Source organism: Rattus norvegicus, chromosome 10, assembly GCF_021556685.1.
Source record: "Rattus norvegicus strain SHRSP/BbbUtx chromosome 10, alternate assembly SHRSP_T2T, whole genome shotgun sequence".
Taxonomy (NCBI): Eukaryota; Metazoa; Chordata; class Mammalia; order Rodentia; family Muridae; genus Rattus; species Rattus norvegicus.
Window position 1 is genome coordinate 107,538,671 of NC_141543.1, and position 19,231 is coordinate 107,557,901.

The following is a 19,231-nucleotide window of genomic DNA, read 5'->3' on the forward strand; positions in this document are numbered from 1 at the left end:
GGCCCCTGGCAGCCCGGGTGGACGTGCTCACTGCCTCTCCTCACACCCTGCAGACTGCCCTCCCGGCTCCTTCTGGTGGCTCATTCCCCTGCTCATCTTCCTCCTGTTGCTCCTGGCGTTGCTTCTGCTGCTCTGCTGGAAATACTGTGCCTGCTGCAAAGTAAGTGCCCGGCCCAGGCCTCCTGGATGAAAGATTATAGAGGATTGAGAGCGGCCATGGCAGAGCGGACCGCATCTGCCTGACTTTACTGCCTCCTGCTTTGGGGCCTCAGTGGCCAGAGCCGCAGAGTACTTATCATGGAGTTGGTCCCATGTGATCCCCCTGTGAACAAGGCGGGCAGAAGCTAACAATCAGGGGCTGTCAGCAGAGGCAACAGACTTGAGGGGTGCATAGCATCAGAATGCAGGGTTGTAGGGGCAGAGACCACATACTGCTCTAACCCATGGCAGTGTGGGATGTGTGTGTGGTACACAGAAGTGGGTTCTATGATCAAATTTGTTAGAGAAGTATGTACTCCTCAGAGCCTTCAAATGTCTACATAATGGGTTAGGAATGTAGCTGAGTTGATGTTGGTCTTGCTTCATACTTATGAAGCCCTGGACTTGATCCCAAACATGCCATAACACTGGGGCAGAGCTAGATGTGGAGGTGAACAACTTTAATCCCAGCAGCAGTCAGGAGGCAGAGGCAGGGGGATCTTTGTGAGTTTAAGGAGAGCCTGGTCTACATAGCAAGATCCAGGCCAGCCAAGGCTGCATAGTGAGACTTTGTCTCAAACAAACCAGAGCGGGAGGGGTGGGGGAGGGAGAGAGACAGAGACAGAGACACAGAGAGACAGAGACAAAGAGACAGAGAGAGACAGAGAGACAGAGAGATTCCTATCATCTGGGGATAAGAATGCAGGAGTGTGCCAAGGTTGTCCTCAACTACATAGCAAGTTTGAGGGCAGCCTGGGCTACATGAAAACCTGTTTCAAAAATAAATAAGCAGAGACCCAAGCACGGTGGCCCACACTTTTAATCTCAGAACTCAGAAGCAGGCTGATCTCTGTTAGCTCCAGGCCTGGTCTACAGAGCAAGTACCAGGCATACCAGGACTACATAGAGGGGGCCTTGTCTCAAAATAAATAAAAATTAATTGTAAAAATTAAAATAGAGTTGGTAAGATGGTTTAGCAGGAAAAGGCACCAGCTGCCAGCTGCCATAGCTGACTGACAACCTTACTTTGGTTTCTGGGACCCACGTGGTGGAGAGAACCAACTCCTATCAGTTATCCTCTGACCTCCATGTGTGTGTGTGTGTGTGTGTGTGTGCGCGCCTGTGTGTGTGTGTGAAGGGGGCAGCGTTTCTCTGTGTAACAGCTCTGGCTCTCCTGGAACTCACAGACTCACAGAGATCCGCCTGCCTCCACCTCCTGAGTGCCGGGATTAAAGGTGTGCGCCACCATGCCTGGTGAAAGATTATTTTTAAAGGAAGGGGAGGGTGAGAGAAGTAGGGTCTGGGAGGATATCTCAGTGAGTCAGAGCATTGCTGAAGCAGCATGAGGACCTGACTTTGAATCCTTATCACCTCGTAACCCCAGTGCTGTGGGAGGCCACCAGCCTATCTCTGGGTTCAATGATAGATCCTGTGTCAAAGGAATAATGTGGAAAATGGCAGAGCAGGATACCTGGTGTCCTCCTCAGACTCCTGCACATACACACACACACACACACACACACACACACACACACACACACACACACACATATATACACACACTCACACACATGTTCACACATTATACACACACGTGTCCTCCTCAGGCTCCTGCACATGTTCGTGCATGCACACACACATACACACACACTTCTAGTGAAAAGACTTGACGTGGAGGTGCCTGGAGTGGCCTATCTAACCTGGGACAACCATCCTAACCTCACCTCTAACTCTTATCTCCTAGGCCTGCCTGGGACTTCTTCCTTGCTGCAACCAAGGTATGGGCCAGGCACAAGTGTGAGCAGTGGGTATCTGACTGCTTTTTCTTTGGGCCGGAGGAGATGTGTGGGTGGAGCCAAAAGCAGAGAAAGTGGAGGCCCTGGGTTCCACCTGATGGGTGCAGCTATGAAGGCCTAGGTGAGGGGTTGGGGATTTAGCTCAGTGGTAGAGCGCTTGCCTAGGAAGCGCAAGGCCCTGGGTTCGGTCCCCAGCTCCGGAAAAAAAGAACCAAAAAAAAAAAAAAAAAAAAAAAAAGCATGAAGGCCTAGGTGGGGTCCCTGGTGCTGAGGACCCTTCCCCGCAGGTCACATGGTGGGCTTTAAGGAAGATCACTATATGCTGCGGGAGAACCTGATGGCCTCTGACCACCTGGACACGCCCATGCTGAGAAGTGGGAACCTCAAGGGACGAGACACAGTCCGCTGGAAGATCACCAACAATGTGCAACGGCCTGGCTTTGCCACCCATGCTGCCAGCATCAGCCCCACAGAGCTCGGTGAGGGGCAGGGCTGGATGCTGCCCTTCTTGGGATTTCTGTCCCTGACCCAGGTCATACCATTCCTGTTCTCGTTGGGGGTTGGGGACTCAGTTCCTTTATGGCCCATCACGATGGCACCAAGACTCTAGGGCCTATGTGTACCTGACACAATGACAACGGCCAGTTGTCCTTGGCCTTAGGCTGGGGTGTAGAGGTCACGCTCTGCAGTGCCTTCTGCATAGCGGGCTGACGGTGCCCATATTTCCCACACAGTACCCTATGGGCTATCCCTGCGCCTTGGCCGCCTCTGCACTGAGAACCTCATGAAGCCTGGCACCCGAGAGTGTGACCAGCTACGCCAGGAGGTGGAGGAAAATGTGAGGACCAGAATCAGCTGAGTGGGGACCACCAGACGTGGGTGCGGTGGCCGCCTGTGGGAGAGCCGAGGGCTGTAGCCCCGGAACCTAGACTTTTCTAGGCAGGAGGGAGAGGAGCTCTTTGGACGTGTGCTTCGAATGGGGTCATCTTGGGTGGCAGCAGAGCCTGGCTTTCAGGGTTCATCCCTCAGGCCTAGGGAACCTAAGCTGGAGAGGTCCTCTGGCCTAATCTCAACCTTCTCCCCTTGCCTGACAGCTGAATGAGGTATACAGACAAGTCAACGGCGTACACAAGCTCCAGCAGACGAAGTTCCGGTGAGTCCTGGGGAGCCCCAGGTCGGGTGTGTGTGTGTGGTGGTGTTGGGGTACCTGCCTGCACTGAACCCTGCTCTCAGGCAGCCAGGGTGCCCAGGGTTGGATGGGAGTTGTTCACTCAAGCTCCCACTCCAAAAGACACATGGCTCATGGCCCTCCTTTGTCCCCACAGACAGCAACCCAACGCTGGGAAAAAGTGAGTTGAAGAATACAAGATGGGCAGTCCCACCTCCTTCCCTCCACCCTGAGCTCCGACCACCTACCTGCCCACCCGCTCTAGCCCTCTGATCAAACCTTAGGAAGGGAAGGCCCTAAGTCTGCCATTGGCTAGGCCCTCAATTCCTTCCCTCCAAGGTCTGTTCATCAAGCAACTACTTATAAGATGCATTTACCGTGAATCGACCCCTCAACTAAAACAAAACAGAGACCAGCCCCTGCCCCATGGGCTCGTGGCCCTGCCCCTCCTCTCCCAGGGCCAGAGATTCTCACACTGAGCCTCAGTTGCAGGCAGGTTACCAAACAGACATCAGGTCCTGCAGCTTCTGCCCTGCTGGGGAGGAGGGTGGGTGACAAGGAGCCCTACAGCTAGTCAGAACTGGAATGGGCCACACGTGGCCAGGCTCTGACCAGCACCTCTGAGGGCTCACAGCCATCTCAGCCAACATTCTCGGTGACTGCCAGAGTGTCCCCCTTTCTGACTCCATTTTCCAATGAGAAAACCGAGACTCAGGGAGGTTAAGTCCCTGGCCTGAGCCTCCCTGCTGCCCCACACCCAACCCTTGTACAGCAGCCCTGTTTGGTGAGGTGGGCGGGGAAGCCCTGGTGAGTGGCAGGATGGTGGAGGAGGAGGAGCCAGTGCTGACTCACATCTTGTCCCTCCTCCTCTACTTGGACACACAACCCAGGCAAGACCACACCATTGTGGACACAGTGTTGCTGGCGCCCCGCTCTGCCAAGCAGTCGCTGCTGAAGCTGACAGAGAAGCAGGTGGAGCAGGGGTCCTTCCATGAACTCAAGGTGGCCCCTGGTTACTACACCCTCACAGCAGAGCAGGGTAGGTAATGCAGCCTCCTCACCTCACGCTGCTCCACCTCCCCTCCCCCACGTGGCCCCGAGACCCATGTCTGACTCGTACCCCAGATGCCCGGGGCATGGTGGAGTTCCAGGAGGGGGTAGAGCTGGTGGACGTGCGTGTGCCCCTCTTCATCCGGCCTGAGGATGATGATGAGAAACAGCTGCTGGTGGAGGCCATTGATGTCCCCGTGGGCACTGCCACCCTTGGTCGACGCCTGGTAAACATCACCATCATTAAGGAGCAAGGTTGGTCAGGGTTGGGGGCCGGGGTCTGAGTTCCTTGATCCTCCTGATATCAAGTGGAAGTGGGACAGGGCCATGGGGCCTAGGCCAATCACTTACTCTCTGAGAACCTTAGAATCTCCATCTGTAAAATGGGCACAGGAGGCCATCGCTGTGCCTTTGCACAGCACCTGGTACAGGTCTAAGTGGTAGTCACGGCTCAGTCTCTCCTCTTTCTTCTTTGTGGTGTTGGGGACAAAACCCAACATGGCAGGCAGATGCTCTACCACTGAGCTACATCCTCAGTCCAAGTGGGAATCCCCAACTCTTAGGTACTTGTCCCTGTCCCTGACTTTCCAGGCTGCCTGCTGGATTTTATTTTAGCCCCTTCACTTCTTTATGAAGAAATTTCCATCCCATCCCTCTGGAGCCTGGAGTGGGTGGGAGGGAGGGAAGGAGCTAAGAAGGAATTGGATCCAGGACTGTTGACCAGCACCCCGGTTCCTTGCAGCTAGCGGGATAGTGTCCTTTGAGCAGCCTGAATACTCAGTGAGTCGTGGAGACCAGGTGGCCCGCATCCCTGTCATCCGGCACATCCTGGACAACGGCAAGTCCCAGGTCTCCTATAGCACACAGGATAATACAGCACATGGACACCGGGTAAGGCTCAGTCAAGGGGGACTGTCCAGTGGTTTCCATGGTAGCTGCCCCAATCCATCCATCATAGCTGCCTCAATCCTCGGATGCTCGCAGTATCCCCAGACAAAGATGGCCTTGCCATCAGGAGTGACTCACCCAAAGTGCCAAGGATACCCTGGCAGGGTCCCATTACTGCCAGGAACTCAGGGCAAGGGGATTAGTCTCCTGGATGGACCAGGTATCTACTGAAACCATCCTTGTGTACCCTTCAGTGACCCAGGATAGCATAGTCACCTGTCTGTCCAATCTAGTGGACTTTGGAGTTTTAATTATACGTGCATGCATGCGTGCGTGTGTGGTGTTTAAGACTAGAACTTGATTTGTAGATGAAGCTGACCTCAAACTCACAGAGATCTATCTGCCTCTACCTCTGCCTCTGCCTCCTGAATGCTGGGATTAAAGGCAGGCACCACCATACCCGGCTAAGGGCTCTTAAATTTATATATCTTTATGTGTATGGGATTTTGTCTGTATGCATGTCTGTGTACCACATGTGTGCTCGAGGGAGGGCAGTTAATGGTATCAGATCTAGGACTGGAGTTAGAGACAGTCGTGAGCTGCCATGTATGTGCTGGATGCTGGGATCTGAACCCTGGTCCTCGGAAAGAGCAGTCAGTGGTGCAAACCACCAAGCCACCTCTCCACTTGTTTGTTTTTTGTTTTGTTTTTTTCTTTTTTGGTTCTTTTTTTCGGAGCTGGGGACCGAACCCAGGGCCTTGCGCTTCCTAGGTAAGTGCTCTACCACTGAGCTAAATCCCCAGCCCCTCTCCACTTGTTTTTAAAGACTGCATCTCAATATGTAGCTTTGACTCTTCTCAAACTTGCTATGTAGACCAGGCTGGACTTGAACTCGTGGAGTTCTGCCTGCCTCTCCCTCTGAGTGCTGGGATTAAAGGTACAGGCTACCACACTCTGGGCTTCTTGAAATGGAATCACAAACCTTGTGTCCTTGAGCAGCCCCCCAATTCTGTCACTGACACTTCCCCAGGCTCCATCAGCCTTTCCTCACAGGGAGGGCCTTGCCAGTGTTTAATTGAAGAATTAAGGCTATGCCATATGGGCAGATGTGTAGGTTTTCTTAGTTTTGATTCTGAATCTAGATGGACTCAGCAGAACAGACCTGTAATCTAGTGCTCAAGAGACCAGGGCAGAAAATTACAAGTTCCAGCCATTCTGAGGCTATGTACGAAAACCTTATCTCCAAAACACAAAGGAAGGGCTGGAGAGATGGCTCAGTGATTAAGAATGTATACTGGGGGTTGGGGATTTAGCTCAGTGGTAGGGCACTTGCCTAGCAAGCGCAAGGCCCTGGGTTCGGTCCCCAGCTCCAAAAAAAAAGAAAAGGAAAAGAAAAAAAAAAAAAGAATGTATACTGATCTCGAAAAGCCACTTCAGGCAGCTTACAAATGCCTGTAAATCCAGCTTCAAGAGATCCTCAGGCCTCCATGGTCAGTCACGTTCACTCACGTGCAGGTAATCCCACGTAGACCTGCATAAACACACAATTAAAAAAAAATGGCAGTGGTGGCATATACCTTTAATCCCAGTACTCGGGAGGCAGAGGCCAGCAGATCTCTGAGTTCAAGGCCAGCCTGGTCTACAGAGTGAGTTCCAGGACAACCAGGACTACACAAAGAAACCCTGTCTAGAAAAAAAGCAAAACAACCAAAACAAAACAAAACAAAACAACAAGGGCCCATGAGATCACTCAGTGTGTTCAGATACCTTGGGTTCAATCCCTGGGACCCATATGGGGAAAGAAAACCAATTCTCAGGGCTGGAGAGATGGCTTAGTAGGAGCACTGACTGCTCTTCCAGAGGTCCTGAGTTCAATTCCCAGCAACCACATGGTGGCTCACAACCATCTGTAATTGGATCTGATGCCCTCTTCTGGTGTGTCTGAGGACAGCTACAGTGTACTCATATAAATAAAAAATTTAAAAAAAGAAAGAAAACCAATTCTCTCTCCCCCTCTCCCCTCTCTTCCCTCTTCCCCCTCCCCTCTCCCTCCCCTCTCTTTTTCTATCTTCTCTCTCTCTCTCTCTCTCTCTCTCTCTCTCTCACACACACACACACACACACACACGTAGATGTACTATTTATTTTGTTTTTTTTAAGATTTATTTATTTATTTCATGTATGTGAGTACACTGTAGCTGTCTTCAGATACACCAGAAGAGGGGATCAGATCTCTTTACAGGGAGTTGGGGATTTAGCTCAGTGGTAGAGTGCTTGCCTAGCAGGCACAAGGCCCTGTTCAAGGCCCTGGGTTCGGTCCCCAGCTCCAAAAAAAAAAAAAAAAAAAAAAAAAAAAAAGAAAAAGAAAAAGAAAAAGAAAAAAGAAAAAAGAAAAGATCTCTTTACAGATGGTTGTGAGCCACCATGTGGTTGCTGGGATTTGAACTCAGGACCTCTGGAAGAGCCGTCGGGTGCTCTTAACCACTGAGCCATCTCTCCAGCCATCTTCATTTTGTTTTTGTTTTTGTTTTTTTTGGGGGTTTTTTTTGGTTCTTTTTTTCGGAGCTGGGGACCGAACCCAGGGCCTTGCGCTTCCTAGGTAAGCACTCTACCACTGAGCTAAATCCCCAGCCCCTTCATTTTGTTTTTTAAAGACAGGATCTCTCTATGTGGTCCTGGCTGTCCTGGAACTTTCTATGTAGACCAGGCTGGCTTCAAACTCACAGAGATCCTCCTGCCTCTGCCTCCTGAGTGCAGAGACTGGAGGCTGTGGCACCACACCCAGCATAAATGTGTTTAAAATGCTGACCACGGTGGTACAAGCAGTTAAGCCCAACAGCCAGAAAGCAAAGGCGAAGGCCAGCCTATCTACCGGACGCAGTGAATCCCAGGCTAGACAGGATGTTGCTGGGTAGGCCAGCCCTTGGTTAGAATGTGCAAGGCTACAAGTTCAATCCTCAATAAAAAAAAAATTAATTAGGGCTGGGGATTTAGCTCAGTGGTAGAGCGCTTACCTAGGAAGCGCAAGGCCCTGGGTTCGGTCCCCAGCTCTGAAAAAAAGAACCAAAAAAAAAATTTAATTAAAAGCAGGGCTGGGGGTGTCTCGCAGTTGGCAGAGTGGTTTACCTGGCATGCATGAAGCTAGGGTTCAATTTTCATGCCCTGTAAAAATAGGGCAAGGTGACTACAGTAGTTTCAGTACTCAGAAGGCAAAATTATCAGGAATACAAGGTTATCCCTGGCTCCTTACTGAGTTCCAAGTCTGTCTGTGCTCCACGAGACCCACAGGTCTATTCGGCCAGCACAGGGTAAACTGCTTATCCGGCCCAGGCGATTGAGCTACCATTAAATTCCTTACTCTCAGTCTTATTTTAGTTTGGGTCATTGCTACTAGCCCAGGATGGCTTGCACTAGCAGACCCCTTGCCTCAGCCTCCCAAGTGCTGTAATAACAGGCGTGTGCCACCAGGCCTGTCTCTCCCTATTTTTCTCCCACCTGCAAACTTCCTTTTCTGCTCTAGGTAGTCTCCCATAACCACTAGCCAGACCCATGTGGAATTGAACTCCTAGTCTGCAGCGCCACCTAGTGCTTTTGTGGGAGGTCCTTTTTTCGTGCCATAAAGTTTGGTAACTACACCCAGGTGCACACAACAGCATCTGGGGGCTGAGCCTGCGGTGGTGGAGCGCTCCTTAAATTCCAGTACACGGGAGGCAGACAGATCTCTGTGAATTCAAGGCCAGCCTGGTCTGTGAGTTCCAGGACAGCCAGGGCTATGCAGAAAAACATGTCTTAAAAGACAAAAATTGGGGGGTTGGGGATTTAGCTCAGTGGTAGAGCGCTTGCCTAGGAAGCGCAAGGCCCTGGGTTCGGTCCCCAGCTCCAAAAAAAGAACCCAAAAAAAAAAAAAAAAAAAAAAAGACAAAAATTTGGCTGGAGAGATGGCTCAGCGGTTAAGAGCACTGACTGTTCTTCCAGAGGTTCTGAGTTCAAATCCCACAACCACAAGGTGGTTCACAACCATCTGTAATGGGATCCGATGCCCTCTTCTAGTGTGTCTGAAGACAGCTGTTGCAGTGTACAGAGAGAGAGACAGAGAGACAGAGACAGAGAGACAGAGAGAGAGAGACAGAGAGAGAGACAGAGAGAGAGACAGAGACAGAGAGAGAGAGAGACAGAGAGAAATTCTGGGGGATAGCTAAGTCATTATCTTGAGCCCCAGCACCCACATGAGTTGGCCTATAACTCCAGCTTGGAAAGGTGCAAGTCTAAGTCTCTTTTCTGGCCCCTACCATCACTCCCCCAAACACACAGTGTACCCTCAAACACTCTGAAGGCACATGGAGGGGAGGGGAGAGAGAGAAAAACACAATTTAAACATAGGAAAGCGGGATTGGGGATTTAGCTCAGCGGTAGAGCGCTTGCCTAGCAAGCGCAAGGCCCTGGGTTCGGTCCCCAGCTCCGAAAAAAAAAAAAAAAAAGAAAAAAAAAAGAAACATAGGAAAGCTAGGGTGAATGACAGACCCATCAAGGGTCTGGGCCCAAAAGAATCCCAGATTTCAGAGCCACACTATAGGGGACAGACAGTTCTTTCCTCCTGGGCAGGCCCTCAATCCCAGCTGCCCTGGGCTAACCTCTTGCCTGTTGGAGAGACGTCCTGTGCAATATCCTCCTGCTTAGTTCATACCCTAGCCCTGGTCTGACCCTGACTCTTCCTGTGGCAGGATTATGTCCCTGTGGAAGGGGAGCTGTTGTTCTACCCCGGAGAGACCTGGAAGGAACTGCAGGTGAAGCTCCTGGAGCTGCAGGAAGTTGACTCCCTCCTTCGTGGCCGCCAGGTCCGACGCTTCCAAGTTCAACTCAGCAACCCCAAGTTTGGAGCCCGCCTGGGCCAGCCCAACACAGCCACTGTTATCATCGGGGAACAAGGTGAGTAAAGTCTGGGTTGGCATACGCAGGTGAAGAGGGAGGCGGGAGCAGGGCCTTCTAACAGGACTAGACTCGTCACACCCTAAGCCAGGGCACTGGGTCGAACGAGAGTGTCACTTAACCGGCAGTGGCAGTGGGGTTGTACACATCTCAGTATCTTCCCGCAATATTTGGAACATACATATTCTTGTTTTGGTTTGGTTTTTGACAGAGTCTCACTATATAGCCTTGGCGCTCTCTCTCTCTCTCTCTCTCTCTCTCTGTGTGTGTGTGTGTGTGTGTGTGTGTGTGTGTGTGTGTACTTTGGTGTGGCCAGCACCATACTTATTTCTTAATATAATTTACTATTTTTAAATTATGTGTCTATCTGTGTCCCTGTGTGGGCATGTGCACCTGACTGCTGGTACCCAGAGGAGGTTTTGATTGCCCGGGACTGGGTTTAAGGCAGTCGTGAGCTGACCTGAGTACTGGGAACCAAGCTCTAAGAGCAACACACGCTCTTAACTGCTGACCCCTGAGGAAACTGTTATCCAGAACTCAGATTTGTCTAAGCATCCTGTGCTGAGCTGGCCGCCCTCGTGACAGCCATAGGTTGAGGTCATGTGGCTGATAGGCCACAAACCTCCCTCCCCTTCCCAGCCTGAAGGGACCACTGTGAGGTACTCAGGGGAGGTGGGTAGTGAAAGGCGCTCTCTGGAACATCCTCTAGCCTGCCAGAGAGAAAGAAGGCAGACAAACCCCTGCTCCTTGCTCCTCCAGTGAGTTCTCTGGACTTTCACCTACCCGGCTGCTTCCTGCTGCGCCAGACCCCAGAGGGGAGAAGAGCTGATTGGGGTTTTTTTCTGTTGTTGTTTTGTATTTTGAGACAGAGTTCGTTTGTGTAATCCTGGTTGTCCTGTATACCTTGAGCTCACAGAGTTCTGCCTGCCTCTGCCTCCTGATTAAAGGTGTAAGGCCGCCACCCCACCCCCACTACCACCGTCCCCTCCCCCCTCCCACAACCACCACCCTGCTAAATGAGCTGATCTTAATTTAACTCCCCCTCCCCGAACTTTTTTTTAAAAGATGTATCTATTGTATAAACTGTAGCTGTCCTCAGACACACCAGAAGAGGGCATCAGAACCCATTACAGATGATTGTGAGCCACCATGTGGTTGCTGGGAATCGAACTCAGGACCTCTAGAAGAGCAGTCAGTGCTCTTTACCACTGAGCCGTCTCTCCAGCCCCTTAGCTGAACTTTTAAGCTGGGGAACCTGTGATGTTTAACAAAATCATGGGGGCTGGAGAGATGGCTCAGCGGTTAAGAGCACTGAATGCTCATCCAGAGGTCCTGAGTTCAATTCCCAGCAACCACATGGTGGCTCACAACCATCTGTAATGGGATCCGATGCCGTATTCTGGTGTGTCTGAAGACAGCTACAGTGTACTTATATATAATAAGTGAATAAATCTTAAAAAAAAAAAAAATCACGTGGAGCCATCCGCCTAACCTCCGCACCCCTTTGACTAGATGAAACGGACAGAAGTCTCATAAATGAGATATCCGCATCGCCGCCACTACCCCGTGGAGACCTGGGTGCCCCGCAGAACCCCAATGCCAAGGCTGCCGGATCCAGGAAGATCCATTTCAACTGGCTGCCCCCTCCTGGCAAGCCAATGGGGTATAGGGTAAGGTGAGGGGCATTGGGGAGGTCTGTCATTCACCTTCTGCTGGTGAGTGGACTGCCGCAAGTGTGAGGGAGACCACACTTGTTGCTCCCAGCGGGCCGATAAAACCCCATCTGTGACCCTGCAAGCGTGAGGGCCTGCGTTCTCGAAGTCTTCAGCTTCGTTCCCAGAATGGGGTCTTTACCCAGCCTGGGAGATCCACTGCTCTGCCGGAGCTCTGACCTTGTCACTTGTACAAAGGGAGTCCCAGAGTTTGCTGCTTCCCGCTGAGCAGCCGCCTACTCACAGGTGAAATACTGGGTCCAGGGCGACTCTGAGTCCGAAGCCCACCTGCTGGACAGCAAGGTGCCCTCAGTGGAGCTCACCAACCTGTATCCCTATTGCGACTACGAAATGAAGGTGTGCGCCTACGGGGCACACGGGGAGGGGCCCTATAGCTCACTGGTGTCCTGCCGCACCCACCAGGAAGGTAAGTTTAGTGGTGACTCTGTCCACCTAGCTACCCTGCTGTCAGTGTGCCCAGCCCTCTCCTCCCTCCCTCCCTCCCAGAACTCAGCCCTGCTCCTGACCTTCTCTAATAGGGCTCTTCCTCCTCCCTTCCAGTGCCCAGTGAGCCAGGAAGGCTGGCTTTCAATGTAGTTTCTTCTACGGTGACCCAGCTGAGCTGGGCAGAACCAGCTGAAACCAACGGGGAGATCACAGCCTATGAGGTCTGCTATGGACTGGTCAACGAGGACAACCGTAAGGACCAGATTTTCCTGGCTTCCTGGAGGAGGAGGGGCGTGGAGACAGATGAGAGGGATGTGTGGGGTCTGGGGGTTTCCTGGGCATTCTGGCCCCTTGGTCCCAGTCACACAGTAAGCCTGAGGCATTGTATGGTTTGTTTTTTTCTATTTTCCGACTCCTGCTGGTTTGCATTCCAAGGGTACTGAGATTATGTGTATTCCCCAGAGTCACTGGTCCAGGGCTTACCTTTCTGTGCAGGGAAACCAAGGGGACTCATTTTTGCACATTTCTCTTAGGGCCAGAATAACTGCCAAATTTAGCAGGGTGTGAGGCAGGGTTGCCATTTGAGCCCAAGAGTTTTGAGAGCAGCCTCAGTAAGGTAGCAAGAACCCTTCTCAGAAGAGCAAGCAAACAACACGGGCCTGAGAATGTAGCGTTTGCCTGGCACACACAAGGCATTGATTCCGATCCGCCCGTGCGACATACACTGGCTGTGGTGGTGCACGTCTATGAAGCCAGCACTTAGGAGGTGGGAGGCAGAGGGATCAGAAGCTCAAAGCCATGATTGGCTACATAGCAAGGTTGAGGCCAGCCTGACATACAGGGGACCCTGTCTCAAAAAATGAACGGCAAAAAATACAAAAAACACAGAAACCACAAAGAAAAGAAAAGCAACATAAGACTGCAGAAAGCCTCGAACTTCAAATACGTTTGTTTTTAGAAAAGCTCGTTCAAAGACTAGGGGTGTAGCTCCGTGGCCGAATGCTTGCCTCACATACAGGCCTGGGTTCAATCCCCAGCAATTCCCCTCACCGCCACCCCAGATTTCATTCAATATATTATATTATCTGGCTACCCTTCCTGGAAGGACAACAGTGGCTGAACAATCCCGCCACTGATATGAAATTGTGAGAGCACCCCACCTCCCTCCTGGGGAAGAGACTCTAAAGTGCACACACACACACACACACACACACACCCCGCTGGCCGGTCTCAGTGAGGGAGGGAGGACCACCTTCTACTGCCAGGAGAGGGTGGGGCTTTGTCAGCAGGAGTCTTCTGGGCAGAGTGACACTTCTTACCAAACAGATTGGCCAGAGCCAAGCCTGCAGCCCAGTGGAAGTTCATCTCCGATGGTCTCCGCAGTGCTCCGGCCTGTTGAGACCCCAGCTGTGTTAAGAATGTGCTGGGCTACACCTTCCCCCACCTAAGGGTGTCAATCCACTTATGAGATGACACAGATGTGACAGCTGCTCTATCATGGTTTAGACACCTTCCTTTCAGGTTGATGGCCCTTCGTCAGCCACTGCTCTGCATGTGGGTTGTCTGGCCTCAGACTCAAGGCAACCTCTCTGCCTTAGCCTCCAGAGGGCCTTAATTACAGGTTTATCTCCATAGCGCTACCTGCTGCTTGTTCTTTGTTTTTAAACTAGGGTCCCACCAGATAGCCCTGGCTGATACTTGATCAGTAGACAAACTTGGTCTCTTAACTCTGCCTGCCTAGTGCACCTCCCACACCTCTTGCTTTAAAAAAAAATTTTTTTTTAACTGCTGGGTGGTGGCAGTACAAGCCTTTAATCCCAGGACTCAAGAGACAGAGGCTGGCGGATCTCTGAGTTCGAGGCCAGCCTGGTCTACAGAGTGAGTTCCAGGACAGCCAGGGCTACACAGAGAAACACTGTCTCGAAAAACCAGTGTGTATATGTGTGTGTGTGTGTGTGTGTGTGTGGCGGGGGTGGGGGTGTGCGTGTAGGAGGGGCGGGTGTCTGTGGGTGTGTGTGGGCACATGTATGCCTGGAGAGAAGTTTCCAGAGTCAGTTCTTTCCTACCATGTGGGCTCCAGGGATTCTAATGGTGTCAGGCTTGTGTTATGAGCGTGTAATCCACTGGCCACGTTTCCAGTTCCTGCACCTGCCACCTCTTGAGCAGTTATCTGCCGAGGGCGCACATCAGATCTTGAAACTGTCCCTTTCCGAAACATCTTGGGAAACCTTTTTGTGCTTTCTTTGGTTCTTGGAATGGTTTCTCTCTGGAGCTGGCCGAGGCCATGAGCACAAGGTAGAAGGTGTGGTCTTGAGAACACTTGCTTGACACCCAGCCTTGTTGCCCAGGCCTTGAGTGGGTATGCATTCACCAGTTAGGAGAGGCTGTGGCATGTTGGCCTTGCATCTAAAGCTGGCTCTGCCACTCCACAAGGAGTCCCGCTGAAGAAGCCGGTGGCACTCCCTTCCTACACCCCTCACACATGGTCTTAAGGACTCATCCATCGGGTGGCAAGAGTTCAGCAGCTGCGTGCTCCCTAGCACCTCCAGGGCCCAGTGATGGATCTGGGACCAGGCTGGATCCTGGTGGTCCCCCTGAAGTACTATTCCTGCCTCCAGGACCCATTGGACCTATGAAGAAGGTGCTTGTGGACAACCCCAAGAACCGGATGCTGCTCATTGAGAATCTTCGAGAGTCCCAGCCATACCGATACACGGTGAAGGCGCGAAACGGGGCAGGATGGGGACCCGAGAGAGAGGCTATCATCAACCTGGCCACACAGCCCAAGCGGCCCATGTCCAGTGAGTGACAGGCAAGCGTGGGTTTGGGGGACAAGAGGCCATGGCTAGAGTCCTGGCTTACTTCTTTCTGTCCTGCAGTTCCTATCATCCCAGACATCCCCATAGTGGACGCCCAGGGTGGAGAAGACTACGAAAACTTCCTCATGTACAGTGACGACGTTCTGCGCTCCCCAGCCAGCAGCCAGAGGCCCAGCGTTTCAGATGACACTGGTGAGTGGGATCCACCAGGGTTCCTGGTGGGGCTGCCCCTGGTATCCAGAGAGATCAAAGAAGCTAGTGACTGCTGGCATGAGGACCAAGGACAAAAGTGCCTTCTCAGCCTTAGACAAATATTCAGAGCCTGTGGCTTTGAAGGGACAGAGCTGCTGTGGGGCTACATGTCAGCATGTGTGTGCCTGTTATGAGAGTCTGCAGACGTCTACTTCAGGGTACAGAAACCTGCACGCTGCTGCATGTATACATACATAGGGCACTGACACGGGACAACAGCTCTACAACCAGAAGGGCCACCTGCTGTGCTAGGTTAGGGCACAACCTCCAGGAGTCACCCAGCCCTGACAGAGAAGGGGGGGGGGGGCCAATAATGTAGACACGCCCACTGGCTCTCTTCATTTTCCCTTGATTTCTCACACAACGTGGTACTGAGTCCCTTAGCTGGGACTCCTCCTGCTACAGGGTTCGACCTGGCTATGGTGTGGAACGTTAGCTGACTCTGAATCTCTTTCATCTCAAAACTAACCGGTCTTCTAATCTGTGAAATGAGATACAAACCACAGAGTGCCATCAGGAAGAAAGAAGTCCCTTAGGACTAAGGCCAGGGTGGGAAGGATTTGAGACAGGGTCTTGCAAGATTAACAAACTGGCTGACCTTGAAGTTCCTATGTGTAAACCGGTCTGCCCACAAGTCTACAGTTATCTTCCTGATGCTAGTATCTTTTTTATTTTTGGAAGATTTATTTATATGAGTGCACTGTAGCGATCTTCAGACACACCCCAAGAGGGCATCGGATCTCATTACAGATGGTTGTGAGCCACCATGCGGTTGCTGGGATTTGAACTCAGGACCTCTGGAAGAGCAGTCGGTGCTCTTAACCGCTGAGCCAACCCTCCAGCCCCTGCTGTATCTAAACTGCAGTTCTAAGAACCCGCAACCCCTGCTTGAACACTAGCACCCTAGGGCTTCTACAGCCATTCCGGGGAAAAGACAGGGGTGAGATTACTTTCCTTTGTACAGAGAGGAAACAGGCTCAGAGCTGTTAAATAACCAGGGAAACTTCAGGCTGGGAGGCAGCACAAGGCTTTCTGAAAGACTCTCGCAGCAGACCGGCCTTTGTGCCTGAGTAGAAGCCAGAGCCACATTGTTAATCTGGAAAGGCTGGAGCAGGGCAAGGGTTTTTCTTGTCGTCTAAAGGGATACCCACACCCCTGGACTCCGCCTAAGTGCCGCAGGCCACCTCCTCCTCCTCCTGATCCTCCCCGGCGGTGCCAATGCGGCCCTTCGTTGTTCCCAAGGCGGCGGCTGGAAGTTCGAGCCCCTGCTCGGGGAGGAGCTGGACCTGCGGCGCGTCACGTGGCGGCTACCCCCGGAACTCATCCCACGCCTGTCCGCCAGCAGCGGGCGCTCGGACGAAGACAGCAGCGTTACAGGGGGCGTGGAAGGGGAGGGCGGCGGCTGGATCCGCGGGGCTACGCCCCGGCCCCCGGGAGGTGACTGCCTCCTCGGCCGCGCCCGCCTCTTGGGTCCTAGGCACAGTTGACTTGATTTGGGCTCCCAATTTTGGTCAAGCCGCCCAGTAGAGTGCCCTACCCGCTCAAGAGTCTGTTAAAACTGCATTTAGACAAGTCCCGGGAACTCAAGGGCGCTGTGGGCTCTCCCCAAGGGAGGAAGGATAAGGGCAGCAAACTCCAGGAACTGGGAAGCAAACCTTGGACTAGAGTCACTGCAGGGGAGTGATCTAGCTGGGCTAACTGCTCCGATGGAGGACCGCATGGCGCAAGGAAATAGGATTGGAAGACTTGTGAGGTCTCCTGTGGGAACCCAGGGTCTTGGTAGTTTGAGATTAAGGCTGCCCTGTGCAAACTCCAGGGCCACAGCCTGTTCCTGAATGGCCTGTCATCCACTGTGGGCCTCACTGAATGACCTCTCTCCCCACGCAGAGCACCTGGTGAATGGCCGGATGGACTTTGCCTATCCAGGCAGTGCCAACTCCCTGCATAGGATGACTGCTGCCAACGTGGCCTATGGCACACATCTAAGCCCACACCAGACCCACCGAATGCTGAGCACGTCTTCTACCCTTACCCGGGACTACCACTCTCTGACGCGCACAGACCACTCTCAGTCAGGCACACTTCCCCGGGACTACTCCACTCTCACTTCCCTTTCCTCCCAAGGTGAGTGACCCTTGATTCACCCACCCCCACCCCGGCATTGCGACACTCCAACCCCTAGACAGCCTCCAGTCAGCTACACACACACACACACACACACACACACACACACACACACACACACACACCCGCCCCTCTCACTCTTGTTTTGTCCTGCCCTAGGCCTCCCTCCTATCTGGGAAGATGGGAGGAGCAGGCTTCCGCTGTCCTGGACCCTTGGGTCCTGGAGCCGGGCTCAGATGAAGGGTGTGCCCGCATCCAGGGGCTCACCAGACTCTATAATCCTGGCCGGGCAGTCAGCAGCGCCCTCCTGGGGTACAGGTAGTACAGGGGTGGTCACCATGTATCCACGGCTGTCTTGCTCCATTTGTCACCCAGCTACCATCACAGCCTGTGCTCGTGCACTCACTGCTTCATTGCATTCAGAACCTCAGTCCACCCACAGGAGCTAACCACTGCCCTGCCTGCCCCCATCAGTGCTGAAGCCTAACACATCTGCCCTCCTTGTGGGTATAAAGCAAGAGTTGAACAAGGTGTGGGGCAGATTGTAGAGGGGGTGGGTTGAGGAGTCTAGCAGACTCAAGGGGGCTCCAAGGCCATATGGGAAGGCAGCCTGGTTAGGTCAGCATGAAGCTGTAACATGGCTGCAGAAGCAAGCAAGGGATAGACTGTATCTCATCTCAGACCCCGAACCCTGTCTTGGACTGACCATGGCCACCCTCCATAATCCAGATTCCCGTGGGGCTATGGGTGTGCCCGACACACCCACTCGGCTGGTGTTCTCCGCCCTGGGGCCCACATCTCTGAAGGTGAGCTGGCAGGAGCCACAGTGTGATCGAGCACTGCTGGGCTACAGCGTGGAATACCAGCTACTCAACGGCGGTGAGCATAGTGACTGTTGGCCGTCACGTTTCCAGGACTGTCCCATCGCAGTAAGGCAGGATCCCTCCAAGTCAGCTGAGGCTTTGCCTATCCCCCGGGGGCCTTTACTGCCCGTTTCTTAAACTAGGTTTTTGCTTAATGGGGCTTCATGGACCTAGGGCCTCTGCTAACTGGAATAGCCTTGTAAGAACAGGGAAATGACACCCCTGGGCAGACACAGTCACCAGAGTGCGGGCTTTGACCAGAGCATTGGTGGGACGTCTTACTCTTCAGTAAAGGCTCTACCATTGAGTTACAACGCCCATAACCCCCACTCACTTTAGTCAACAACCCACCACAGTACACTGTACCAAACCCCAGGTGTTGATGGCAGCCTAACGGGAGGGAGGAATAAGACAAGGGCCAGGCGTGAAGGTGGTCTGTTTCCGCCCTCCACCTCTCAGGCGAGATGCATCGGCTCAACATCCCTAACCCTGGCCAAACCTCTGTGGTGGTAGAGGATCTCCTGCCTAACCACTCCTATGTGTTCCGGGTGCGGGCACAAAGCCAGGAGGGCTGGGGCCGGGAGCGAGAGGGTGTCATCACCATCGAGTCCCAGGTGCACCCGCAGAGCCCTCTCTGCCCCCTGCCAGGTGAGCTGTCTGCCCCTGCTGCTGCCCCTGGTGCTATCTCACCACCCACACCAGACCCACCGAATGCTGAGCACATCTTCTACCCTTACCCGTGACGCTCTCCCTCTGCTGTCTCCAGGCTCCGCCTTCACCTTGAGCACCCCCAGCGCCCCAGGCCCCCTGGTGTTCACTGCCCTAAGCCCAGACTCTCTGCAGCTGAGCTGGGAGCGCCCAAGAAGGCCCAACGGAGATATCCTTGGCTACCTGGTGACCTGTGAGATGGCCCAAGGAGGAGGTGCCACCTGCCGAGGAAATGAGGTGGGAGTGGAGGGAGGGGGAAGCGCCACAGGATCTGAAGGCA

At 53.0% G+C, this 19,231-nt stretch overlaps 1 protein-coding gene across 4 annotated transcripts in view; it reads left to right on the forward strand.

Moving 5' to 3' along the window:
• Positions 1 to 19,231, forward strand: part of Itgb4 (integrin subunit beta 4) — a 36,222-nt gene that overhangs the window by 16,108 nt on the left and 883 nt on the right. Inside the window, exons 18-38 of one of the 4 annotated variants that reach the window (XM_087570019.1) lie at positions 54 to 160; positions 1,943 to 1,976; positions 2,282 to 2,473; positions 2,729 to 2,832; positions 3,089 to 3,147; positions 3,320 to 3,343; positions 4,053 to 4,201; positions 4,288 to 4,467; positions 4,955 to 5,103; positions 9,822 to 10,026; positions 11,539 to 11,696; positions 11,985 to 12,165; positions 12,300 to 12,437; positions 14,804 to 14,986; positions 15,065 to 15,196; positions 16,499 to 16,693; positions 17,144 to 17,380; positions 17,540 to 17,698; positions 18,110 to 18,259; positions 18,703 to 18,891; positions 19,010 to 19,165. In XM_087570019.1, the coding sequence (XP_087426145.1) occupies positions 54 to 160; positions 1,943 to 1,976; positions 2,282 to 2,473; positions 2,729 to 2,832; positions 3,089 to 3,147; positions 3,320 to 3,343; positions 4,053 to 4,201; positions 4,288 to 4,467; positions 4,955 to 5,103; positions 9,822 to 10,026; positions 11,539 to 11,696; positions 11,985 to 12,165; positions 12,300 to 12,437; positions 14,804 to 14,986; positions 15,065 to 15,196; positions 16,499 to 16,693; positions 17,144 to 17,380; positions 17,540 to 17,698; positions 18,110 to 18,259; positions 18,703 to 18,891; positions 19,010 to 19,165 (3,081 nt within the window). 4 annotated transcript variants of the gene reach the window in all.